Source organism: Hemiscyllium ocellatum, chromosome 19 (genome assembly GCF_020745735.1).
Source record: "Hemiscyllium ocellatum isolate sHemOce1 chromosome 19, sHemOce1.pat.X.cur, whole genome shotgun sequence".
Lineage (NCBI taxonomy): Eukaryota > Metazoa > Chordata > Chondrichthyes > Orectolobiformes > Hemiscylliidae > Hemiscyllium > Hemiscyllium ocellatum.
In genome coordinates, this window is record NC_083419.1 from 3,361,548 (window position 1) to 3,388,928 (window position 27,381).

Consider the following 27,381-nt stretch of genomic DNA (forward strand, 5'->3'; position numbering starts at 1 on the left):
AGTCTATTCACTAGCTACTCCAAGGGACCTTATGGTGCAGTAGCAATGTCCTTTCTCCTGGACAAGAAGGTCTCAGTTCAAGTCCCACCAGCCATGGAGGTGTAGCATAAGATGTATAAATAGGTTAATTTTTTTTTAGAAAAATCTTCAAGATGCTTTTCTTTTTAAACCTGGTATATCTCCCCAAAACATCCAAATCCTCCCTAAACTCAGTTTTCCAAAACTTTGCAAAGTTTAACCCTTCTGCATCCATTCCTGGGTAAACCCAAGCACAGACTAACTGACTTGTGTTCTTAACATGTCTTTGTCCCAGGATCTTTGTTGCTAGGTAACAGCAGGGTTTCCCTCTTTTATACAATATTCACTAAACCACCAAACCCCAAACTCTTCTAGTCAAGGGTTAAAAACGTTATTAAAAATGCACATCTCCAAACAGGTCTCCAGATCTCCTTGCAACAAAAACAATTCACAAAGAAACTAAAACCATAAGTTTTCTCTTTTAAAAAAGTTTCAAAATGAATGTATATCATTATGAATTGTTTGGAACACGATAAACTCTTCTGCTGCATCAGATCTGTATTTAAAGAAAATCATTTTTGGTTTGTGGATATCAATGGTATTCATTGTGTCTCCGGTTATCCTCACAGAGCTTGGTACTTTCCATTTATTCAAAGTTTGGGAGAAGATTTGTAGCTCGGGTGCTCGTTGTTACGGTTCTGTTCACCGAGCTGGGAGTTTGTGTTGCAAACGTTTCGTCCCCTGTCTAGGTGACATCCTCAAAGCTTGGGAGCCTCCTGTGAAGCGCTTCTGTGATGTTTCCTACGGCATTTATAGTGGCTTGTCTCTGCTGCTTCCACCATATGTCAGATACAGACAGCAAGAACTGACAACCGAAAGCGGCAGAGACAAGCCACTATAAATGCCGGGGGAAACATCACAGAAGCGCTTCACAGGAGGCTCCCAAGCACTGAGGATGTCACCTAGACAGGGGATGAAATGTCTGCAACACAAACTCCCTGCTCGGTGAACAGAACCACAACAACTTTCCATTTATTGTGGTTTGACAGCCAAATCAAGACTGATAAACACCACAGAGACTTCCTCGGCACTTCCTGTTTGTTCAACAGATAGACCCCTGTAGGGCTGTGCTTACTCCTTTCGTTAAATACCTTAACCCGTCTGTAACTGGGATGGAGAGGCAATAAATCAGAGGCTTGCTATCAAAATTCTTGAAATATTTGTATGTCCATTTGTTGCTCTGAAATCCCAACAGGCTGTTGACTATACATTTTAGGAGAGAATGCTGCAAATTTCACTGGAGTCCTGTTGGAACACACCATATGGATCGGAGTCCTAGCGGCTTCCTTTGTGGCTAAAGCCTTTCTGCTCTGCCTTCAAAGACGACGCACTGGTCTGACTTTCCTGGTTGTCAAATTGGTCTGGGTCATGGCTGCAACACAACATCATAGACAGATTAAACTCACTTGAAACAGGAACATACCACGGGTGTTACATATTTATGGCAGGGTATTGATGGGAGATTTGGTTTACCTGAGAAATCCAAACTGTAAATGTTCCATCCTGCAGAGAACTTCATGGAACCTTGAGGATTCTTCTGGTAAATTCTCTCAATGTCTTGACTGGTAACTGACTTGAGGATTCCAGGCTGTATGGAGATGGCTGATACAGTTATTGTGTCATAATTTCCAGCTCTCAAATAAATATTTCAGAACATCATAGAGAAGTTACCCATTTCACTGGAGTAGGAGGGGAGATATACTTGAACGATATCTGAAATGAGGGACTTTGGTAACATGGAAAGGCTGGACTTGTTTGTATTAGAGAACATAAGGTTAAGGGAAGATTTGTTGGAAGTGTTCAAGATGAAAGGGTTTGATAGAATAAGTAAGTTTTTTTTAAAAAAAAAGCTGGTCAGAGGATGGGTAACCAAAGGACATGCACACGTTTGGGAAATTAACCAGATTGGAGATGAGAAGCAACTTTCTTTAAACTTTGATATTTTATCATCTGGAGTGTGATGCCTGACAGGGCAGTGGAAACGGATACAATCATCAGTTTGAATATTTTGAAAGGAAATGATGCAGGCTCATGGGGATAGGAAAGGAAATTAAATTGTACAAGACATTAATATGGCCGCGCTGGTCGCCACATTACCAAAAGGGTGTGGGTGCAGAGAAGGTTTACGAGGATGTTCCCTGGTATGGAAGGTGCTAGCTTTGAAGAGATATTGAGTAGGTTAGGTTTGTTTTCATTAGAAAAAAGGAGATTGAGGGGGGACCTGATTGAGGTTTACAAAATTATGAAGGGTGTAGACAGGGTGGATAGAGACAAGCTTTTTCCCAGGGTGAAGGATTCAATAACAAGAGGCCACGCTTTCAAGGTGAGAGATGGAAAGTTTAAGGGGGTTACAAGCGGCAAGTACTTCACACAGAGGGAGAGGGTGGTGGGCGTCTGGAACGTGTTGCCAGGAGAGGTGGTAGAGGCAGGCATGGTAGATTCATTTAAGATGCGTCTGGACAGATGCATGAGGGATACAGATGCTTAGGAATTAGGTAACAGGTTTAGAGAATACATTTGGATCGGCTCAGACTTGGAGGGCTGAAGGGCCTGTTCCTGGGCTGTAAACTTTCTTTGATGCAGGCCCATGGGGTAAAGAACAAGAGAGTGGGTCTATTTGGATAGCTCTTTCAAAGAGCTGGCACAGAAATGGTGGGCTGAATAGGCTCCACTGTTTCAGACTGAACCCAGTCTGATAGTTTGTTGTCATTGTCCCACAAAGCCATCCTTGGACTGACCTCCTTCACTTTTGTTCTTGGGTTGTAGACCAGGCTAACAAGCAAGTATCTAGTTACCTTGCTGATCAGAGAGCTCTTAAAACCGAAAAAGGCATATGTATGAACAAGTGAAATCAGTTCTGCTATAATCTATCAGTTGTGTTCCTCTGTGACCTTACGCTATAGAAAAATCACTCTATCCATTCAGTAGAAAGTTCATGTTTTCCAAACAACGTCCACAATTTGTCAGTCGTATTATAGCCAAATTCATGCTGATGAAATGTGCGTTATCGCAGAACGACCTGTATGTTCATAGCAGGAGTTCTCAGATCCCTCCCCATGAACACAGCAAGTGATCAGATTTATCAAATTCAATTTCCCAGATTATTGTGGTTGGTTGGAATTAAACCCTCAATGAATGGACAATATCCATGCTGTATAAGCCAGTTGTTTGTATGTAATTGGGTGTGTGTACTACCCCTTTAAGACAGTGGGTCAGGTGACCAGACAGTGAAGTTTGGAAAGGAAGGGTATAGCTGAAAAATGTGTTGCTGGAAAAGCGCAGGATTTCTGAAGAAGGGCTTATGCCCGAAACGTCAATTCTCCTGCTCCTTGGATGCTGCCTGACCTGCTGCGCTTTTCCAGCAACACATTTTTCAGCTCTGATCTCCAGCATCTGCAGTCCTCACTTTCTCCAAAGGGAGGGTACAGTGAATGTCCCGCTATGGACATAAAATGAAACTTCGAGGCCTATCTCATAGTATTTTTATAACTTAGAGTCACCGAAAACTAATGGTGTGCGACCACTACTTTTGGAAGGAAGGGAGGAGATTGGACATTACTTGGCCCTTGGAGACAAAACAGGATTGAGGAGGTAGCGTGGTAGACGTACTGGGAGACAGACCAAAGGGAAGCACTTGCAAGGGGACTTAGGCTGCAGTCGTTACTGGGGAAGAAGGTTATTCACCGAGGAGCAGGTGAGAGCTATAGGTGTGAGGGGACTCAGGCCAAAGCCAGTGGCTGAAGAGGGACAGACTCATGCAGGAGCTTATTGAAATCATCATGGAGAGTGTCACCAAAGGAACTTGGGCTGCAAACAGGAAAACAAAATGGTGGGCCAGTTTGGAGCGCCATTTAACAAAGAGACAGATTCCGAACAATGAATGTTTTAATCCAGACTTGAAGGTAAACAGAGTGGCTGAAGACTAAATGATAGTGTTGGGAGCAAGACCTTTGCGATTCTAAGGTGTCTGGTGCTACCAGAGAAACTGGTGGAGAAAACCTACAAAGGACTGTGTTTGGAAAGTCATGTTGCACCAAAGCCACTGATGATCGTGGAATATTTCCATTTTAATAAAAGGGTAAAACTGGAAGGATAGTCTCTCGCCCAATTCATAGCCACATTGTAAAGGTTAGTGGCACATTGTGAATTCAGAGGGTTCCTTCAGGGTGCCTTGTGGGACCAGCTGAGTTGTGGCCTCTGACTCGAGCTTATCCAGCAGACTGCCTGCTGTCTTTTTCCACTTAAATAATTCAGCTCCTCTGCTCTTCCAGCCAAAGTGTGTGACCACAGATTTCACCACATTGTATTGCTGTTGCCAGGATTTTACCCACTCCCTTCACCTGTCTATCTCCCTCCGCAGAACCTCTGTGTTCCTCATCACTTGCCTCCTGAACTATTTGTCATTTGCAAACTTGGTTAGAGTATATTCACATTCCTCATCCAAGTCATGAAGGTATATAGTCAATAATGGTAGCCCCAGCACCAATCCATCTGGTTGATGATGGTCATCCTGAAAATACAACCTCCCCAATCCCTCATTCAATTAAAATTCTAAGATTTTTGCCTCCTCTAATGGTCTTTAGTCCTGTTGCAGGATTCCCTCTGCCCCACTAGAGGGCAGAATTCCTCACGTTCCTGATCATTTCCTTTTGAAAGTAAACAGGACAAAACACCTCAAGCCACAGATGTCTGAAATATAGACAAACATCAAAATTTAAAAAGGCACAGTAGGTCAATAAGGACCTGGGAAAGGGCTGGAGAAGGTGTGACGTTTCTAATTTGTCCCCTGTGATGTATTCTTTCAGAAAAAGGTTTAAGAAAGACTTGCATTTTGACAGCAACATTCACATAGCGCAGGATATCTCAAAGAAAATGTAAAAGCTGATGAAGTATTTTTGAAATATAGTCACTATGTAAAATGTAGAAGCTAATTTATTCACAGCTAACTCCCACTAACAGCTGTGAAAACTATTTGTGCGTTATAATGACAGTAACTGAGATACAAATGTGAACCAGAACAATGAGGGGAACGCAGCTAATCTTTTTAAAATTCTGGAATCTTTGATGCCTTCCATGTAACTTCTCAAACGGGGGGGGGGGGGGGGTGCATCCCACAATCCCTCAGCTCTCAGCTTCAAACACGTGCTATTCCTCCACAGAGCTGGGTCAGAGCTGGGCAGTGCAATTTACAATTTGTCACACATCCACTTGCAATATTCGAAGGTCAAGTATAGCATCGTCCACAGTTAAACTTCAAACAGAAAGTCTGACCAACCTGTGAATACTCTTGCCACAACCCTTCTTCATCCATGAACTGCCACAATCTGTTGCCTCCAGTGTTTCTGTGAAACAGCCAGAAACAATAAAGAGTTGCATTTATGTAGCACCTTTCATGACCTCAGGATGGTCCAAAGTACTTTGCAGTAAATGAACTGCTTTTGAAGTGTACTCATTCTTATTGGAAATGTAGTTGCTGGGTTCTGCACAGAAGGCTCCCACAATGAGACTGACCAGATAACCTGCTTTTCTGCTTTATAAAAATGAATTCTCGTGATGTGAGTGGCACTGATTGAGGCAGCATTTATTACCCATCGCTAGTTACCCTTGAGGTGGTGGTACTGAGCTGCTGCCTTGAACTACTGCAGACCACAAGCGACAGGTTGACTTGCAATGCCAGCACACAGGGAATTCCAGGATTCTGATCCAGTGATGCTGAAGGAATGGCAATATATTTCCAAGTCAGGATGGTTAGTGACTTGGAGGGGAACTTGCAGGGGGTGGTGTTCCTATGTATCTGCTGCTCTTGTCCTTCTAGATGGAAGTGGTCATGGGTTTGGAAGGTGCTATCTGAGGATCTTTGATGAATTTCTGCAGTGCATCTTGTAGATAGTACACACTGCTGCTACTGAGCATCGGTGGTGGAGGGAGTGGATGTGGTGCCAATCAAACGGGCTATATTGTCCTGGATGGTGTCGAGCTTCTTGAGTGTTGTCGGAGCTGCCCCCATCCAGGTAAGTGAGGAGTATTCCATCACACTCCTGACTTGTGCTTTGTTGATGGTGGGTGAGGTGGTGAGTTAGGGAAGGCCAGTGTTCTCTGAGGCTTCCCCTATAATAGGATTGAACCGGTCACAATTTGGATGGCCCACATCCAAATGCTTTTGGATCAGGCATGGGTTAGGAATCTGGTTTGAAAGTAGAATAATCCCCACCCAATTACAACCTTTTGTATGAACTGTCTCCCCATCTGGACTCAGTTGCTACCAACATCTCAAACAACTGCCTTTTGTCTGTTCATTAGAGTACACTCCCCCTGCTGTCCCTCTAGTGGCATAGTGGTAGTGCCCTTACTCCTGGACCGGAGTCTGGGTTCAATTCCCACCTGTTCCAGAGGTGTGTAACAACGTCTCTGAACAGGTTGATATAGAAAAATGGATTACAATTTAAAAACATTCGCATTTGTTTCCCTTACACTGTCAATGGGTACCAAAGAAACCACATGAAAGCAGATTATTTATTATTTCATGCAGAATTCTCTGTTGGTGTCAGTATTCCAGTTGTGTTTGTGGTCTGTGTTACTGATATAATGCTCACTTACCCACTAGCTCCCTGCAGGCTCGGAGTTTGCAAACGCCTCACCGCTCTCTTGGTGAGAGTTACAAGGTTGATTTGTATCATGGCTGCAAAAAAATTCAAAACAATGATCAGGGCAGGAAATGGAAAATAAATACCAATGTGGACTGGTCACATCCATTTCCCTCACATAACTTTCTGCGGCTTTAACTTTACAGTCAGTAGTCTGCACTTGCTGCTGACCGTGAAGACACTTGTAAGTGAACTCCACTCACTCCAAGTGAATGTGAACAATGCAGACATCGTTGAGCAGAGGAAGCAGCCAATCAGAGTGAAGAATTACCACAGTCAACCAAGTAGAAACAACAGGAATTGGTCATTTTAATAAAAGCAAATATTGGAACATATCCATGGGATTAGGGTAGAAGTTGAAAACCCTAGGGTAGAAGACAAAAAACCAAAACTCTGAAAACATTTTTCTGTTAAATGGGCAGAATTTTGTGTGATGGAAAGGAGAGATTTAATGTTTCACTGATAGACAATTATAAACCAGGGATAAAGAAGCTGTTCCGAACATGGCAGCATGTTAGATTAGATTAGATTACTTACAGTGTGGAAACAGGCCCTTCGGCCCAACAAGTCCACACCGACCCGCTGAAGCGCAACCCACCCATACCCCTACATTTACCCCTTACCTAACACTACGGACAATTTAGCATGGCCAATTCACATGACCCGCACATTTTTGGACTGTGGGAGGAAACCGGAGCACCCGGAGGAAACCCACGCAGACACGGGGAGAACGTGTAAACTCCACACAATCAGTCGCCTGAGTCGGGAATTGAACCCGGGTCTCTGGCGCTGTGAGACAGCAGTGCTAACCACTGTGCCACCGTGCTGCCCACTGGTTAAAAACCCAGTTACATTTTATTCAACATTTTATCAAACATTTTAAAAGTAAGAAGAATTGGGTAGGAAGTGAAAGCTCATTCAATAATTTCTTATGGTCTCATTCTTCAATCCTGCATGCTGTGGAAATGCAAAACAAAAACCCAGAATGTTTGAATTTCTGCATTTGGCAGCGTCCCTTTACATAGTCAGAGCTATGTTTTGAAAAATGTGGTGCTGGAAAAACACAGCAGGCCAGGCAGCATCCAAGGAGCAGGAGAATCGACGTATCGGGCATAAGCCCTTCTTCAGGGCTGAAGAAGGGCTTATGCCTGAAACGTCGATTCTCCTGCTCCTCAGATGCTGCCTGGCCTGTTTTTTCCAGCACCACATTTTTCAACTTTGGTCTCCAACATCTGCAGTCCTCACCTTCTCATAGAGCTATGGTCAGTTTCACAATTTCGCTGTCCTAATGATGACAAGATAGCACTATTTGAACTCATGGCACTGGAATCACATTATAGCCAATCCAGCTCAGGAATGTTTGTGTTCTACAAATAATGGTCTAAGTTCTTCAACTACATTATCGCCAATTCACACTGAAGCTGAATGGACTGTCCGGTTTGGTTTGTTCAGATAATAATGTTAATAATAATAATAATAATAATAATAATAATAAATGTTTCCATTGAGTACCAACATTCAGTTACTTTAAAATGACCCATCACATAAAAGACTGGAGAACCAGGATTATTCTGGTACAGTTCTGGTCACTGCATTATAGGAAGGATGTGGAAGCTTTGGAAAGGGTTTAGAGGAGATTTACCAGGATGTTGCCTGGCATGGAGGGAAGGTCTTATGAGGAAAGGCTGAGGGACTGGAGGCTCTTTTTGTTAGAGAGAAGGTTGAGAGGTGACTTAATTGAGACATATAAGATAATCAGAGGGTTAGATAGGGTGGACAGGGAGAGCCTTTTCCCTTGGATGGTGATGGCTAGCTCGAGGGGACATAGCTTTAAATTGAGGGGTGATAGATATAGGACGGATGTCAGAGGTAGTTTCTTACTCAGAGAGTAGTAAAGGTATGGAATGCACTGCCTGCAACAACAGCAAACTCACTAAATTTAAGGGCATTTAAATGGTCATTGGGTAGGCATATGGACGAGAATGGAATAGTGTAGATTAGATGGGCTTCAGATTGGTTCCACAGGGCAGTGCAACATAGAGGGCTGAAGGGCCTGTACTGTGCTGTAATGTTCTATGTTCTATTCTCCTTTGAAGGAGAGGGTTACTGAGAGATTTAATCAAGGTGTTCCGAGGTGTTCTGAAGGATCTGTTGGAACAAATCAGGGGAAACTGTTTCTAGTGACAGGAGGGTCAGGTCTGAGAAAGAGAGAGATTGAAGGGAACTAGCTAAAGTACTGGGAGAGTGAGGTGAAATCTGCCTGAAAGCAGACTCACAGGAATTTTCAAAAGGGTATTGGGAAAACACTGGAAAAGAAGAAACCTACAGGGCAGCTGGGAAAGAGGGCTTCTTTCCCAGGGGACAGTACCATTGCATTTTAAACCTGATCGATAGATACAAGCCTGCACCTGACAAATCCAGTCTGTACTGGAAGTGGCCAGCGGTAAATTGCAGGGATCCTTGGGGGTTCTGCTGATAACTCTGTTCAATATCTTGACTATTTATTGAGCAGACAGCGCCACCTTCACCCTGTGGAATGGAAACAAGAAATCACAAAGATGATGCAAAGATACAGACTCACACCCTAACAGCAGAATGGTGAATGGTTAATGGCCGACGATTCTATAGCGACAGTGTCCCAACACTGACAACTAGGAGACAGAGTCTGTGCTGAGTTTAGGGTCTTGCTGGTTTTCAGATCAGAAGGTTTCGGTGGAGGTGTATCACAGGTCACTCAGAGCACATATGCAGAGCAGGGCAAGACCGGTGTGTGATATACGCCAATGCAGCATTGACCTCAACAGGCTGAGAAATTATTGTAGTCCTCCAATCGTAACAAAAACCCATGCACAGCAGTTTTGAAAGATGCTTGGTTTGCAGGCATCACTGGGTTTCAGACCTCAGCTGGATTATTGTGTACAGTTCTGGGTGTCACATTATAGGAGAGATGTGACTGCATCAGAGAGAGTGCAGAGCGATTTACAAGGATGGGAAACGTCAGTGATGAGGGCAGATTGAAGAGGTTGGGACTGTTCTCCCTGGAGAGGGGAAAGCTGGCAGGAGATGTGACAGAGGCTTTTACAATCATGAGCAGGCCGGGCAGAGTAGATATGGGGAAGCTGTTCCTGCTTGTGAAAGGGAGAAGAGGGGCAGAGATTTAAAGTAATGTGCGAAAGAAGCAAACGTGATGTGCGAGAAACATTTTCATCGAGTGAGTGGAGGACAGAATACATGGCCTGGAAATGTGATGGAGACAGGTTCAACTGAGGCAAAGTTTGGGAGAAGATTTGTAGCTCGGGTGCTCGTTGTTGTGGTTCTGTTCGCCGAGCTGGGGATTTGTGTTGCAGACGTTTCGTCCCCTGTCTAGGTGACATCCTCAGTGCTTGGGAGCCTCCTGTGAAGCGCTTCTGTGATCTTTCCTCCGGCATTTGTAGTGGTTTGAATCTGCCGCTTCCAGTTGTCAGTTCCAGCTGTTCGCTGCAGTGGTCGGTATATTGGGTCCAGGTCGATGTGCTTATTGATTGTATCTGTACCAGAACAGCCAGGGAATTCCTAGAGGCATGGCACTCATCCACAGATTCAATCAATAAGCACATCGACCTGGATCCAATATACCGACCACTGCAGCGGACAGCTGGAACTGACAACCGGAAGCGGCAGATTCAAACCACTATAAATGCCGGAGGAAACATCATAGAAGTGCTTCACTGGAGGCTCCCAAGCACTGAGGATGTCACCTAGACAGGGGACGAAACGTCTGCAACACAAATTCCCAGCTCAGCGAACAGAACCACAACATCAATTGAGGCATTCAATAGGGTATTGGATGGTTATTTGGAGAGAATTAATGTGCAAGGGATATGTGGGAAGGAGATTGGCTCTCGGTAATGATTATCATTTAACGAGCCAGTACAACCACAATGGGCTGGATGGTCTCCTTCTGAGATGTAACAATTCTCAGATTTTTGACTCGGCTGTTTGAAGGACACGTGTTGGTCCGAACACTTAAGAAGTGACGTTGAATTTTTAATATCCACCTGAACAGATTCACAAGGGCCTTGACTCAGCGTCTCATGTGGAACTGAGCACGCCCCTCAAAGGCACCCCGAGGTGTCAGTCATCAACCTCCAGCCCCCAGTTCATCACTTTGATCATAAGGAAATACAATATTGAAGGAAGGAGGGAGGGAGGGAGGAAGGAAGGAAGGAAGGGAGGGATTGAACGAGGGAGAGAGGGACTGAGAGAGGGAGGGACTGAGGATCCATACCTGTGATCTCACATTTCAGAAAAATATGTTAAAACCCAAAGCCATTGTAAAGAGCAGGGAATTTCTTGCCTGTTAGAACAACTTGCAGCTAAAAAGCACCTTTAACACTGTCGACCATCTTCACTGAGACCAATTATCAAACAGAATTCGACAGGAAGCCATTGGGAGGGAGCTCCAGCGCTTTGAGCTCGAGCAGCAGCTGAAGGCTTGGTCACCAAAACTGGGGACAGAGAGAATTGGGAACGTACCTCAGACAAGCCCTGGGTGGGGTCAGAGCACTCAGCAAATGTCAGGTTCAGCAACAAAGCTACAGAGCTGCTCGGGATGGGAACGTTACAGTGGGACGTGCTGCTGGATTGGCTCTCGATGTAGGTCAGTGAAGACAGGCATGAGTTATGGGACAGTGGTAGTGTCCCTACCTCTGAGTGAGGATACCGACATTCAAGTCCCACCTGCTCTAGGGAGGGTAATAACATCTCGGTTGGAAAATATCTATACAGGAGACTCCCTGTGGAAAGTACCTACACAGGAGTAACAGACTCCCAATAGGTTCATGGCTGTTTCTATAGGAAAGATACATTGAACTTCTTCCAAGGAAGAAACGCAATGGAAATATCCAGCAGCAGCAGCTCAGAGATGGAGGGTCACCCCGCTGCCTGGAGTACAGTCACTCTGACCCCCATCACTGCATACACAGTCACTCTGACCCCCATCACTGCATACACAGTCACTCTGATCCCCGTCACTGCATACACAGTCACTCTGATCCCCATCACTGCATACACAGTCACTCTGACCCCCACCACTGCATACACAGTCACTCTGACCCCCATCACTGCATAAACAGTCACTCTGACCCCCACCACTGCATACACAGTCACTCTGACCTCCATCACTGCATACACAGTCACTCTGAGCTCCACCACTGCATACACAGTCACTCTGACCCCCACCACTGCATAAACAGTCACTCTGACCCCCACCACTGCATAAACAGTCACTCTGACCCCCATCACTGCATACACAGTCACTCTGATCCCTGTCACTGCATACACAGTCACCCTGATCCCCGTCACTGCATACACAGTCACTCTGACCTCCATCACTGCATACACAGTCACTCTGAGCTCCACCACTGCATACACAGTCACTCTGATCCCTGTCACTGCATACACAGTCACCCTGATCCCCGTCACTGCATACACAGTCACTCTGATCCCCATCACTGCATACACAGTCACTCTGACCCCCACCACTGCATACACAGTCACTCTGACCCCCATCACTGCATAAACAGTCACTCTGACCCCCACCACTGCATACACAGTCACTCTGACCTCCATCACTGCATACACAGTCACTCTGAGCTCCACCACTGCATACACAGTCACTCTGACCCCCACCACTGCATAAACAGTCACTCTGACCCCCATCACTGCATACACAGTCACTCTGATCCCTGTCACTGCATACATAGTCACCCTGATCCCCATCACTGCATACACAGTCACTCTGACCTCCATCACTGCATACACAGTCACTCTGACCCCCATCACTGCATACACAGTCACTCTGACCCCCATCACTGCATACACAGTCACTCTGACCTCCATCACTACATACACAGTCACTCTGACCTCCGTCACTGCATACACAGTCACTCTGACCTCCGTCACTGCATACACAGTCACTCTGACCTCCGTCACTGCATACACAGTCACTCTGACCCCCACCACTGCATACACAGTCACTCTGACCCCCATCACTGCATAAACAGTCACTCTGACCCCCACCACTGCATACACAGTCACTCTGACCTCCATCACTGCATACACAGTCACTCTGAGCTCCACCACTGCATACACAGTCACTCTGACCCCCACCACTGCATAAACAGTCACTCTGACCCCCACCACTGCATAAACAGTCACTCTGACCCCCATCACTGCATACACAGTCACTCTGATCCCTGTCACTGCATACACAGTCACCCTGATCCCCGTCACTGCATACACAGTCACTCTGACCCCCACCACTGCATAAACAGTCACTCTGACCCCCGTCACTGCATACACAGTCACTCTGATCCCTGTCACTGCATACACAGTCACCCTGATCCCCGTCACTGCATACACAGTCACTCTGACCTCCGTCACTGCATACACCGTCACTCTGATCTCCACCACTGCATACACAGTCACTCTGATCTCCACCACTGCATACACAGTCACTCTGACCCCCATCACTGCATACACAGTCACTCTGATCTCCATCACTGCATACACAGTCACTCTGACCTCCGTCACTGCATACACAGTCACTCTGACCCCCATCACTGCATACACAGTCACTCTTACCTCCATCACTGCATACACAGTCACTCTGACCCCCATCACTACAAACACAGTCACTCTAATCCCCATCACTGCATACACAGTCACTCTGACCCCCATCACTGCATACACAGTCACTCTGACCCCCATCACTGCATACACAGTCACTCTGACCTCCATCACTGCATACACAGTCACTCTAATCCCCGTCACTGCATACACAGTCACTCTGATCCCCATCACTGCATACACAGTCACTCTGACCTCCATCACTGCATACACAGTCACTCTAATCCCCATCACTGCATACACAGTCACTCTGATCTCCATCACTGCATACACAGTTACTCTGACCCCCACCACTGCATACACAGTCACTCTGATCTCCATCACTGCATACACAGTCACGCTGACCTCCATCACTGCATACACCGTCACTCTGATCTCCATCACTGCATACACAGTCACTCTGATCTCCATCACTGCATACACAGTCACTCTGACCCCCATCACTGCATACACAGTCACTCTGACCCCCACCACTGCATACACAGTCACGCTGATCTCCATCACTGCATACACAGTCACTCTGATCTCCATCACTGCATACACAGTCACTCTGATCCCTGTCACTGCATACACAGAATCTACTCTGCTCTGCTCTCAAAGTGAATAGAAGTCAATGTGCCATCTTGGTGCTGAGGGAGGAGTAGATTGACGTAGCCGTTGCCTTTCAGATGTGTTTCATGTTCCTGTTCTAGTTGAGGAAAGCTCCCACAGCTGGATTCAGAGGAGAGGAGTCCTCCTGCCTAATTCCTCACTTTGTTCAGTTTGTCAACGTGGGATCCTGCTGTGTTAAAATTGGCAGCTGCGCCTTCCGCTGCCTGTACCTTAAGCTCTGCAATTCCCTTCTTTCTTACAATGTGCCTCTTTGAGCTGTCCTCGTATCTCCTTGTGTTGTTCATGGCCAGTGCTGGCTTTTTGGCACTCCCATGTTCTGGTAAATTAAAAGGTGATATTTAAATGCAAGTTGCAGCAATAATCTCACATTGCAATGTAAGTGACACAGAGAAAGGGAAAATACTCTTATATTGTCAGGGGAATAATGCAGTGTGGAGAGAGTGTGGGGAGTGATATAGGAGCAAAATCAGGCCATTCAGCCCATCAGGTGTGGACCACCATTTGATAATGGCTGAGGTGTTTCTCAACTCAATTTCCTACCATCTCCTCATAACCCTTGACCCCCTTAGTAAACAAGAACCTATCCCCCTCTGTCTTCAATACACTCCCCAGCCCTCTGCAGCAATCAGTTACACAGAATCCCCATCCTCTGGCTGAAGAATCCTCCCCATCTCAGTTGGAAAGGATTGTCCCTTCACTCGGAGGCTGTGGCCTTGGCTCCCAGTCTCTTCCACTGGTAGAAGTATCTTCTCCGTGTCCACTCCATCTGAGGCTCTCAGTATTCTGGAAGTTTCATCAAATCCCCCCCCTTGTCCTCCCACACTCCACTGAGTAGGAGTGAGGGAGAGTGAGGGGGCGCAGACAGGGAGTGAGGGGGTGCAGACAGGGAGTGAGGAGGTGCAGACAGGGTGGAGGGGACGGGGAGTGAGGGGATGCGGGTGAGGGGACGGGGAGTGAGGGTGGTGAGGGGACGCGGAGTGAAGGGACGTGGAGTGAGGGGAGGGGGATTGAAGGGACGGGGAGTGAGGAGACGGGGAGTGAGGGGATGGGGAGTGAGGGGACAGGCAGTGAGGGGACGGGCAGTGAAGGGACGGGCAGTGAAGGGACAGGGAGTGAGGGGACGGGGAGTGAGGGGACGGGGAGTGAGGGGACGGGGAGTGAGGGGACGGGGAGTGAGGGGACAGGGAGTGAGGGGACGGGGAGTGAGGGGACGGGGAGTGAGGGGACAGGGAGTGAGGGGACGGGGAGTGAGGGGACGGGGAGTGAGGGGACGGGGAGTGAGGGGACGGGGAGTGAGGAGACGGGGAGTGAGGGGACGGGGAGTGAGGGGACGGGGAGTGAGGGGACAGGGAGTGAGGGGACGGGGAGTGAGGGGACGGGGAGTGAGGGGACGGGGAGTGAGGGGACGGGGAGTGAGGAGACGGGGAGTGAGGGGATGGGGAGTGAGGGGACGTGGACAGGGAGTGAGGGGACGGGGAGTGAGGGGACGGGGAGTGAGGGGACGGGGAGTGAGGAGACGGGGAGTGAGGGGATGGGGAGTGAGGGGACGTGGACAGGGAGTGAGGGGACGGGGAGTGAGGGGACGCGGAGTGAGGGGACGGGCAGTGAAGGGACGGGGAGTGAGGGGATGGGGAGTGAAGGGACGGGGAGTGAGGGGATGGGGAGTGAGGGGACGGGGAGTGAGGGGACGGGCAGTGAAGGGACGCGCAGTGAGGGGAGTGATGGCAATAAAGGGTTGACAACTGACAGATTTACTCCTCCACCAGGTGTTCTCTGGCCTTGCTGACATGGCAGGTTCCAGGCTTCTCTCAGACACAGCGGGGTCCAAGACACGGAGTTTTGCTGTTGTATCTGACTCACCAGATCTGGGCAGGTGACGAGAGCAGGAACACAAACAAAAATACACCTTAGCACCTACCGGTCTCCTGTAGTCCATCCAACAGCCATGGTCACCTCTGAACTGCCAAGTGCATGATGTGACAGAGTTTGACACGGGCTGGTGACCCACTGCACCTGAAATGCTGCAGATTCACAATCAACTGTTACTGAACTTATTCATTTCTCGTTTATCACAAAACCTGTCTCCCCTCTCCTTCCTGCACTGATACAGCCCCTTTCGGATCCTGACAATGTCCCAAAGTGCTCCACAATCACTGAAATACTTTTGTAATGAAGCAAACATTCAGACCAATCGTGCACAGCAAACTCCCACCAACAGTAATGACCAAACAACACGGTCTATTCAGCTGCTGGTTCAGGGATAAGTATCATAGAACATAGAAAAATACAGCGCAGTACAGGCCCTTCGGCCCTCGATGTTGCGCCGATCCAAGCCCACCTAACCTACACTAGCCCACTATCCTCCATTTGCCTATCCAATGCCCGTTTAAATGCCCATAAAGAGGGAGAGTCCACCACTGTTACTGGCAGGGCATTCCATGAACTCACGACTTGCTGAGTAAAGAATCTACCCCTAACATCTGTCCTATACCCACCACCCCTTAATTTAAAGCTACGCCCCCACGTAATATCTGACTCCATACGTGGAAAAAGGTTCTCATGGTCAACCCTACCTAAACCCCTAATCATCTTGTACACCTCTATTAAGTCACCCCTAAACCTTCTTTTCTCCAATGAGAACAGGCCCAAGTGCCTCAGCCTTTCCTCATACGATCTTCCTACCATACCAGGCAACATCCTGGTAAACCTCCTCTGCACTCGTTCCAGGGCCTCCACATCCTTCCTATAGTATCGATTCAGGTTCCTTTTGGTGAGAGACAGTGGGATCTTAAACTCACCCACAAGGCCTGCAAACCTGCTGGAATGTTTCACCACATGAAAGTTGCTATATAAATGCAAGTTGTTGTTTAAGAATAAATGACTTCAACGTTCCATCACTGTCCAAGATAAACACAATTATGTCTTGTCACGGCACTAACCTGTTTGGATTCTGATTCTCAGAGTTAAACCGTGACCTCCTCCTGACCTTTCTCTTCATTCCCGATTGGACATTCGTCTGATCCATTGCTGAAAGATTGGAACAGAGCAACGTGTCACAGTCACCCAGCTCCCCACACGCACCCCCACACCCACACCCACACACCCACACACCCACTCACCCCCACACACTCACCCCCACACTCCCCACACACATACACCCACACACACACATACACCCCCCCCACACACACACCCACACACATCCACACCCACCCACTCATACACACCCACACACACACACACCCACACACACTCCCCCCTCACACACCCACCCACACACACTCCCCCCTCACACACACACACACCCACACACATACACCCCCCCATACACACACACACACACACATCCACAGACACCCACACCCACCCCCACACACACCCATACACACCCATACACAACCCCCCCACACACCCACACCCACACACAGACACACACAGATACACCCACACACACACAGATTGACACACACTCACAGACACACCCACATCCACACACACAGACACACTCACATAGAGACACATAGACACGCTCAGACAGACACACACTCTCACAGCCACACACGCACACACACACAGACACACGTACGCACAGAGACACACACACAGACACAATACCTTGAAAATCAATGGTGTATTTTGAACTTCCAATATTAAAGTTGAAAACGTTTTGAGGAGCCGTCCTGAACTGAAATTCGATATCGGGACTTGTGATTAATGTCGTTTTGCGGCCGGTGCCCTGGACAAAATAAAGCAGATATTTTAACGAACTGTGATTATTCCCAAGATTCCCAACACTGAGTGAAGAAACTTCTCCTCACCTCAGTATTAAATCATCAGCTCCTTCTCCTGAGACTGTTCCCATCTCCCAGATTCTTCACCTGGGGAGACAAGCTCAGTCTCTGGTTTGTCTGTCCCCTTTGGGATGTGTTACGGTTCAGCACAAGCCTCTTGTCCCAGGAACTATTCTACTGAATCTTCTCTGTAATTAAAGTCTTAAAATTCCAACACTGCAGAGAAAGGCCATGCAACCTCTTGAGCTTGCACCCCCTGTGAAAAGCATCCCATGGGGTGGAGGGTTTGAGCTACAGGGAGAGGCTGAACAGACTGGGGGTGCTTTCCCTGGAGCATCGGAGGCAGAGGGGTGACCTTATAGAGGTTTACAAAATCTTAAGGGGTGTAGATGGGGTAAATAGACAAGATCTTTTCCCTGGATTCGGGGAGTCCCAAATTAGAGGGCATAGGTTTAGGGTGAGAGAGAAAAGATATAAAAGGGACCTCAGGGGCAACTTTTTCACACAGAGGGTGGTGTGTGTATGGAATGAGCTGCCAGAGGAAGTGGTGAAGGTTGGTACAATTGCAACATTAAAAAGGCATCTGGATGGGTTTACGAACAGGAAAGTTTTAGAGGGATATGGGTCTAGATTACCGGCAAATGGGACTGGATTAATGTAGGATATCTGGTCAGCATGGATGGGTCTGTTTCTGTGCTATACATGTCTATGAGCGTGAGGCACTGCACTTGGGCAGGACAAACAAGACAAGGGAATCCATGATGTACAGTAGAACCCTGAGAGATACTGAGGATCAGAGGGTGTGCATGTTCACTGCTCAGCCACAGGCTGCAGTATCCACATCAAAGGAGAGATGTGAGTGCACTTGAGAGGGATTAGAGTAGATTTACCAAGATGTTGCCTGGCTGAAGAGAGGTTGCGCAGACTGGGACTGTTTTTGTAATGTTAAAAGATTAAATGGGACTATCTCTCTGGACATTAATGTAATATTAAAGGGTTAAACTGCACTGTCTTTGGGTGGGAATGACAGCCATGAGAGAATGTGGATGACTGTAATTTACACTTCATTTGCTATTACTCCCCTGATATTGTCAAGTTAAACTATAATTCAATCTCTTCAGTCCTAAATGCTTTCTGGCCAGAGGCATCTCACACCTTCATTGCCTTGGCAAATTACTGTCAGGAAATCGTTTGCATAACGATTCCCCAGGATTAAGGCATGAGTATTTGCATTATCTCTGAGAATGATCTCACCCTGCCATTATACCTGGGGTAACATGTACCTGGGGTAACTGGGGGTTGTCTTGAGTTAGATGTGACTGAGGGGCAAATATAAAGGGAATGTGTTTTCTTTGTTTGGGGCCTCACTTTGACCCGACTTTGCACGCCTGCGAGGGGGGGAGGAGGAGGAGAGGGAGAGGTGGGGGGGGGGAGGGGGGATAACTGGCATGGACGTGATGGGGCAAAGGGCCTTTTCCTGAGCTGTAGGTCTCTATGACTACGTTAGACCAACAGCTACCTGAACATTCCATATGATTTTATCTTTTTATCCCAATAAGGACTAAGATTTATTGGCCAAATATGTTTTTTGTCCAAAGTCAGACCCTGCCGACTACTCAGTTTATGTGTGTTTTGTGTCAAACATTGTGGGATAAACATTTATATTGCAAAGTAAATTTGTTATCCAGTTTTCATCATCTTATAATCAGTTTTGTTTTTAAATAAATCAATATTTTTATGTTCATTGAACAAACCTGACTGATGGACCTTTGTATTTACAAGCCCTTTACAGAGAAACTGTAAGGTTGACCATTTCAGGAACTGGGTAAAACAATGAAATCGTGAGGAAGAGAACAGAGGGACTGGATGGAAACAGCTCCCTTCCCCTTTCCTGCTCACAACAGCATCAGCCAGAGTGTTTAACATCTTCTACTTCTTAAGGTTGTATTAGAGACAAAGGACTTAAAAATATTGTTGTGGTTCTGTTCGCCGAGCTGGAAGTTTTTGCTGCAAACGTTTCGTTCCCTGGCTAGGGAACATCATCAGTGCTATTGGAGCCTCCTGTGAAGCGCTGCTTTGATGTTTCTTCCGGTATTTATAGTGGTTTGTTCTTGCCGCTTCTGGGTGTCAGTTTCAGCTGTAGTGGTTTGTATATGGGGTCCAGGTCTATGTGTCTGTTAATGGAGTTTGTGGATGAATGCCATGCCTCTAGGAATTCCCTGGCTGTTCTCTGTCTGGCTTGTCCTATGATGGTAGTGTTTTCCCAGTCAAATTCATGTTCCTGGTTGTCTGAGTGTATGGCTACTAGGGATAGCTGGTCGTGTCGTTTTGTGGCTAGCTGATGTTCGTGGATGCGGATTGTTAGCTGTCTTCCTGTTTGTCCTATATAGTGTTTTGTGCAGTCCTTGCATGGTATTTTGTAAACTACGTTAAAATATCTCATGATATCCCCAGAAGAACAATAGAATTAGATACATGACAATATTTTCTATAGAGGCTACATATAGAATCATAGAGTACAGCAAAGGCCCTTCAGCCCGTACAGTCTATACTGTCAAGAAGACATGGCTACCCACACTCTTCTGCTCTAGGCCCATAGTTTTGAATGGTCTAACATTTCAAATACTCATCCAAACACTTTTTAAAAGGCCGTGTGACATTCTCTCTCCTAGACATTGCCTTCCAGACCCACTCCCCACCACCATCTGGGTGAAACATATTTTCCTCTAAACCTCTTGCCCTTCACTTTAAAGTTGATATTAGCCGTTCAACAAGTGTTGCTCTCTACCCACCCTCTCCATGCCCCTCCTAATGTTGTACACCTTCATCAGGTTTCCCTGCTCCAAATAAAACAACCAAAGCTTATCCATCACATTCGTCATCGCTAAACCGCTCCATCCCAGGCAACCCCCTCGTGAAATAAAACAAACAACTAAAAAATGCTGGAAAGCTGAAACACAAACCAAAAGTACTGGAGAAACTCAGCAGGTCTGGCAGCATCTGTGAAGGGAGAAACAGATTTACCATCTGAAGAAGGGTCACTGGATCCAAAACATTAACTCAGTTTCTCTCCACAGATGCTGCCAGACCTGCCGACTTTCTCTGCACTTTCGGTTTTTGTTTCAAACATCCTGGTGAACCTCCTCTCCATCCTCTCTCCTGCAATCACATCCTCCCTGTAGTGGGCTGACTAGTACTCCAGCTGTGTCCTAACCAAACTGAATATAGATTCATTGAGCTAGTATGTACAATGGTATATTTATTGCAATTGCCTAGAATCCTACCTGAACTCCATATTCCCTCCAGGAATGGTCATCCAGAAAATACCAGCTGTATTCATCCATCCCCTGGGCTGGTGGAAAGGTCAGCCTTTTCAGTTTCAAGTTGCTGCCAACAATTTCCATCTTATCAAAGTCCAGATAGATTGTTCTACAAACAAACCGTAAGGATTTAAAATACTGCGAACAATTCTGGTCACCCTTCTACAGGAAGGATATTGTTAAACTTGAGAGGGTGCAGAAAGGATTTACAAAGATGTTGCTGGGACTGGAGGGTTTGAGCAATAAGGAGAGTTTTTCCGTATTTACTTTATTCAAATTCCTGATGGGTTTGAACACTGTAAGGCCAATCAGAAAATACTGGTCTTTCCAATCACACTCTATCCCAGAAATGGAGTTTTGAAAAGGGTTAGGTTTGCCTGTGAGTTGCTCCTGTCCCGCGGGTGCCTGTGAGTTGCTCCTGTCCCGCGGGTGCCTGTGAGTTGCTCCTGCCCGGTGTTTACCCGTATCTGGTGGTGTGTAGACGGATCCCTTCCACCATCGGCAGTGTGTACTGTGCTTCGATAATGTCATCGTGGGCCACATCTAACCACTGGCTCCCATCCTGAATCTGCCACTGGAACAGCTTCCCATTCAAGCTGGATGCTGCAGCTGTCAAACACAAAAGAAAACAGACTTCTGTGCATTTACAAAGCGCCTTTCAGACATCAGGATATCGGTGAAGGTTTGGACATGTTGGAAACCTGGCAGCCAACTGTCCCACAGCAAACTCCCAAAATCAACACTGCAATTGGGTGGTTGAGGAATAAACATTGACCAGAACATCAGTGAGAACACACCGATTCTTTAAAACTGTATAATGGGAACTCTAATTCCAGAAGACAGGGCAAGTGGTTTAATGTCCGATATGGAATTTACAGAATTATATTTAGAACATAGAACATTACAGCACAGTACAGGCCCTTCGGCCCTCGATGTTGCACCGACCTGTCATACCAACCTGAAGCCCATCCCACCTACACTATTCCATGTACGTCCATATGCTTGTCCAATGACGACTTAACTGTACTTAAAGTTGGCGAATCTACTACCGTTGCAGGCAAAGCATTCCATACCCTTACTACTCTCTGAGTAAAGAAACTACCTCTGACATCTGTCTTATATCTATCACCCCTCAATTTAAAGCCATGGCCCCTTGTGCTCGCCATCACCATATTTGCAAAAAGGCTCTCCCTGTCCACCCTATCTAACCCTCTGATTATCTTATGTCTCTATTATGTCACCTCTCAACCTTCTTCTCTCTAACGATAACAGCCTCAAGTCCCTCAGTCTTTCCTCATAAGACCTTCCCTCCATACCAGGCAACATCCTCATAAATCTCCTCTGCACCCTTTCCAAAGCTTCCACATCCTTCTTATAATGCAGTGACCAGAACTGTACACAATACTCCAAGTGCAGCCGCACCAGAGTTTTGTACAGCTGTAGCATAACCTCATGGTTCCGGAACTCGATCCCTCTATTAGTAAAAGCTAAAACACTGTATGCCTTCTTAACAACCCTGTCAACCTGGGTGACAACTTTCAAGGATCTGTGTACCTGGACACCGAGGTCTCTCTGCTCATCTACACTACCAAGAATCTTACCATTAGCCCGGTACTTTGCATTCCGGTTACTCCGACCAAAGTGAATCACCTCACACTTGTCCGCATTAAACTCCATTTGCCACCTCTCAGCCCAGCTCTGCAGCTTATCTATGTCTCTCTGTAACCTGCAACATCCTGCGTCACTATCCACAACTCCACCGACTTTAGTGTCATCTGCAAATTTACTAACCCACTCTTCTACGCCCTCATCCAGGTCGTTTATAAAAATGACAAACAGCAGTGGGCCCAACACTAACCCTTGCAGTACACCACTGGTAACTGGACTCCAGGATGAACATTTCCCATCAACCACCACCCTCTGTCTTCTTTCAGCAAGCCAATTACTGCATATACATCTGATTTTTCTCATAAAATACATAACGTACAAGCAGTCAATCCGTGTAATATCGTGAGAATTCCACTTTAGAAACAGAACTAGTCTGACTCAAGATTGGGATACAGACAGACTGTAACCTCCCAACTTTAATGCATTGTCTGAGCTGAGATGTCACCTTTTAGTTTTAAAACCTGAAGTTATCTTGAGAATGTGACTGAAAAGAAGTTCTGGGATTTACATATTAAAGAACCGAAATTAACAAACCCATTCGAAAAGATGAAAGACTTAATCTAGCTTTGTTCAACGTACCATTTCAGCTGCATGATACTGTAATCTTTTGCTATAAATTCTGTGTCTTATGCTCCTGCTTCATAACCACCTGACGAAGGAGCGTCGCTCCGAAAGCTAGTGCTTCCAAATAAACTTGTTGGACTGTAACCTGGTGTCATGTGATTTTTAACTTTGTACACCCCAGTCCAAAATCAGCAACTCCACATCATAATCTCCAATACACAGAATAAGTGGTTTAATGTCTGGTAGACAGGATAACTGCAAGAAGGATGTTCCCAGGGAGTCCTCTGCCAGGAGGTCACAGTCTAAGGAAATGGGATAGGCCATTTAGGACTGAGATGAGGAGTCGTGAAGTCATGTTGTGGCTGTACAGGACATTGATTTGGCCACTTTTGGAATATTGTGTGCAATTCCAATCTCCCTACTATAGAAAGGATGTTGTGAAACTTGAAAGGGTTCAGAAAAGAGTTACAAGGATGTTGCCAGGGTTGGAAAGTTTGAGCTATAGGGAGAGGTTGAACAGGCTGGGGCTGTTTTCCCTGGAGTGTCGGAGTCTGAGGGGTGACCTTATAGAGGTTTATAAAATCATGAGGGGCATGGAAAATAGATAAGGTATTTTCCCCAGGATAGGGGGAGTCCAAAACTTAAGGTTTAAGGTTTAAGGTTGAAGGGGGAAGATACAAAAGGGACTCAAGGGTAAATTTTTCACACAGAGGGTGGTGCACGTATGGAATGTGCTGTCGGAGGAAGTGATGGAGGCTGGTACAATTACAACATTTAAAAGGCATTTGGATGGGTATGTGAATAGGAAGGGTTTGGAGGGATGTGTGCCATGTGCTAGCAAATGGGACTAAATTAATTTAGGATATCTGGTTGGCATGGATGAGTTGGATTGAAGAGTCTGTTTCTGTTCTGAACAGCTCTATGACTCTAGACTTGGAACTGGGGCTTGAAGTCATGACTCTGAGTCAAAGGCAAAAAGCTCCTAACTGGGTCACATCTGACAGCAATAACATCACTGTAACACAGGGAAAAAAGGACATTCAGCCCATGTCAGCAATCCAGTCAACCCCATGACCCTGCTCTATCCAATTCCCTGCCCTGCACCTGGGCAAGTGACTCAGTGGACATGAAGTTAAATGCAATCCCAGCAAACAAAGAAACTATTCAATAAATCCTGGGAACTGCAGGTCGATAGCAGGAATAATGAGACATGATGCCTAGTGTTGTGTAACTGATTTTCAAATTTGTTTTGTTGGAGAGAATTTGATGAATAGACCAGGCCAGGCCTACACCTAACAACATGCCAATAGAAACTCTGCAGTGTCCACTGACAACACTCTAGAAGAACAACAACTTCCCATTTATAGTGCTTTTAATGTAGGAAAACATCTCAAGGGAGAGATTAGCTATCAAAATTTGCTATGAAAAGAAATTAGGAAAGGCATTATGGAGTATCTTAAAGGAACTGAAAGAGAGATAGAGAGCTGCAGGGGTGGTGAGGGGTGGGAGGGGATATACCTGAGGAATTGAAGGTGAATCAGCCAATGCTGCAGTGAAGAATCAAGGGGCACACAGATAGGGAGGGGGTTACAGAGATAGGGAGGGGGTGCAGGGGCCAAAGGGTGTTACACAGATAGGGAGGGGGTGAGGTCCTGGAGGGGGTTACAGAGATAGGGAGGGAGTGCAGGGACTGGAGGGGGTTACAGAGATAGGGAGGGGATGGAGGGGGTTACAGAGATAGGGAGGGAGTGCAGGGACTGGAGGGGGTTACAGAGATAGGGAGGGGTTGGAGGGGGTTACAGAGATAGGGAGAGGGTGTATGAGCTGGAAGGGGTTACAGAGATAGGGAGGGAGTGCAGGGACTGGAGGGGGTTACAGAGATAGGGAGGGGATGGAGGGGGTTACAGAGATAGGGAGGGGATGGAGAGGCTGGAGGCGATTACAGAAGTAGGGAGGGGGTGTATGAGCTGGAGGGGGTTACAGAGATAGGGAGGGAGTGCAGGGACTGGAGGGGGTTACAGAGATAGGGAAGGGATGGAGGGGGTTACAGAGATAGGGAAAGAGTGCAGGGACTGGAGGGGGTTACAGAGATAGGGAGGGGATGGAGGGGCTGGAGGCAGTTACAGAGGTAGGGAGGGGGTGTATGATTTGGAGGGGGTTACAGAGATGGGGGGGGGTGTAGGGGCTGGAGGGGGTTACAGGGATAGGGAGGGGGTGTAGGGGCTGGACGGAGTTACAGAGATAGGGAGGTGGGGTAGGGACTGGAGGGGTTTACAGAGATAGGGAGGGGGTGTAGAGACTGGAGGGTGTTACAGAGATAGGGAGTGGGTGCATTGTCTGGAGGGGGTTACAGAGATGGGGAGGGGGTGCAGGGGTCACAGGGTGTTACAGAGATAGGGAGGAGGTGCGTAAGGATACAGAGATAGGGAGGGGTGAAATGACAGCCTGATTACCCTGTCTCTGGCACTTGGTGGATTTTGAGAGGTGGACAGATATACAAGCTCGCATTCCCTGTGTGGGCCCTCCCAGTCCCTGCTCCTGACTTCCCTCTCTCCGGAATCACAGACCAAATCCTGCCTCCAGCTCCAAGTCTGTCAAACAGTTAAATCTTCTGTCCCTCAAACATTATATTTTATTCTGAAACTATTTCACAGGTAACTTGCTGTGCCCTCTGACCTGTCTTTTCTTTTGCTGCCTGGATCATGCTGCAGAATGTTTTTACTTTCTGTTTGAAATCAGGAGCCACTGACGGTGAAGTTATTTGTAATATCCAGCCAGCTTTTCAATTATCACTTCCTGAAATCCTTTCCCAAAATCCCTATTCTGCTCTCCCACATAAAACCCAACGTCAGCTTATTTTATTTGCTCATGAGACATAGGTATCACTGGCTGGGCCAGTTTTTATTATCCGTCCCTAGTTGCCCCTGGAGAAGGTGCAGAGTGAGCTGCCTTCTTGAACCACTGCAGTCCATGGGCTGTGGGTTAGACCCACAATGCCCTTAGGGAGGGAATTCCAGGATGTTGACCCAGTGACAGGGAAGGAACGGCGATATATTTCCAAAACAGAATGGCAAGTGGTTTGGAGGGGAACTTGTAGGGGGTGGTGTTTCTGTCTATCTGCTGCCCTGGTCCTTCTAGATGGAAGTGGTCATGGGTTTGGAAGGTGCTGTCTGAGGAGACTTAGTCAGCTGTTATTTCCTACAACAACAACTTGCACTTGGATAGCACCTTTGAGTTGGCAAAACATAAAAGTAACTTAAAGAAATGTTTCAGCCCTGCCAGGGTATGAACTGCTGCTGGTGAAAGGATTGAATGTGGGACATTGATTTCAGGGACAGAAAAGGCAATGGGGAGGAAAAACAACTTTTGACACAAGAGTGTGGTTCAAATCCTTGGAGTATCTGGGGGCCATGAGAAATAGTGAGCTACAAAAAGGACTTGGGCGATCACCTGTAGAGAGAGAAATACCCAAGGCCCTGGGGTAACAGTAGGGTAGTGGCAATCACCAAATCACTTTGCTCATGAGCATGTAGAGACTGAATGGACCGAATGGCCTCCCTATGCGGGCCAGCCACTCTGGAAACGTCCCGACCCGCTTTCCCAGGAGGTTATTGAACAAACCTTTCACAGTGAGTCACAGGCGGAGGGTGTACAGCATTTAGGGAGAGTGTAGGAGACAGATTTTGCCAGGAGCAGCCTCCCTGCCCCCTGCTCTCCGCTCTCCCACCGGCTAATCCCTGGCTCCCAGGAGTTTGAGGCCGGTGTCTTGACCAGAAAAATATTCGCCAAAAGCGGCATTGAGTCCAGCTTCCCGGCCAACCCACCGGCGTTTGACAGCGGTTCCCTTCCTGGTGTCTGGGGGGTCTCTGTGCTAACCAGCAGCAGCTTGTCTCTCACCCCCCTCCCAGGTCACAGCTCCTTACCTCCTGAACTCATACTCTGCCCCATCTGAGGGTGAACAGGGGGCTGTTGTTGGAGCCAAAGCTCTCCCCTCTGATCCAGGGAACCAACAAAAGAGACAGATCCTGCGGAGTT

General features: G+C 47.0%; 1 protein-coding gene across 1 annotated transcript; it reads right to left on the reverse strand.

Moving 5' to 3' along the window:
• Positions 1 to 876: 876 nt before the first annotated feature.
• On the reverse strand, positions 877 to 27,381 carry si:ch211-244b2.3 (uncharacterized protein LOC557230 homolog). The gene is made up of 11 exons (XM_060839190.1): positions 27,270 to 27,381; positions 21,576 to 21,723; positions 21,079 to 21,223; positions 17,619 to 17,739; positions 16,943 to 17,030; positions 15,922 to 16,024; positions 9,131 to 9,251; positions 6,676 to 6,757; positions 5,354 to 5,420; positions 1,552 to 1,666; positions 877 to 1,450 (listed from the first exon to the last, which is right to left on the reverse strand). The coding sequence occupies exons 1-11, from the start codon at positions 27,292 to 27,294 to the stop codon at positions 1,395 to 1,397; spliced, it is 1,071 nt and encodes a 356-aa protein (XP_060695173.1). The 5' UTR covers positions 27,295 to 27,381; the 3' UTR covers positions 877 to 1,394.

Coding starts and splice junctions, on each gene's coding strand:
- si:ch211-244b2.3 (XM_060839190.1), bottom strand. CDS start 27,294: ATGGGGCAGAGTATGAGTTCAGGAG. Junction 21,724..27,269: donor GCAGAGTATGAGTTCAGGAG/GTAAGGAGCTGT, acceptor TGTGTTTGACAG/CTGCAGCATCCAGCTTGAAT. Junction 1,667..5,353: donor TGTGGCAAGAGTATTCACAG/GTTGGTCAGACT, acceptor ATCTCCATACAG/CCTGGAATCCTCAAGTCAGT.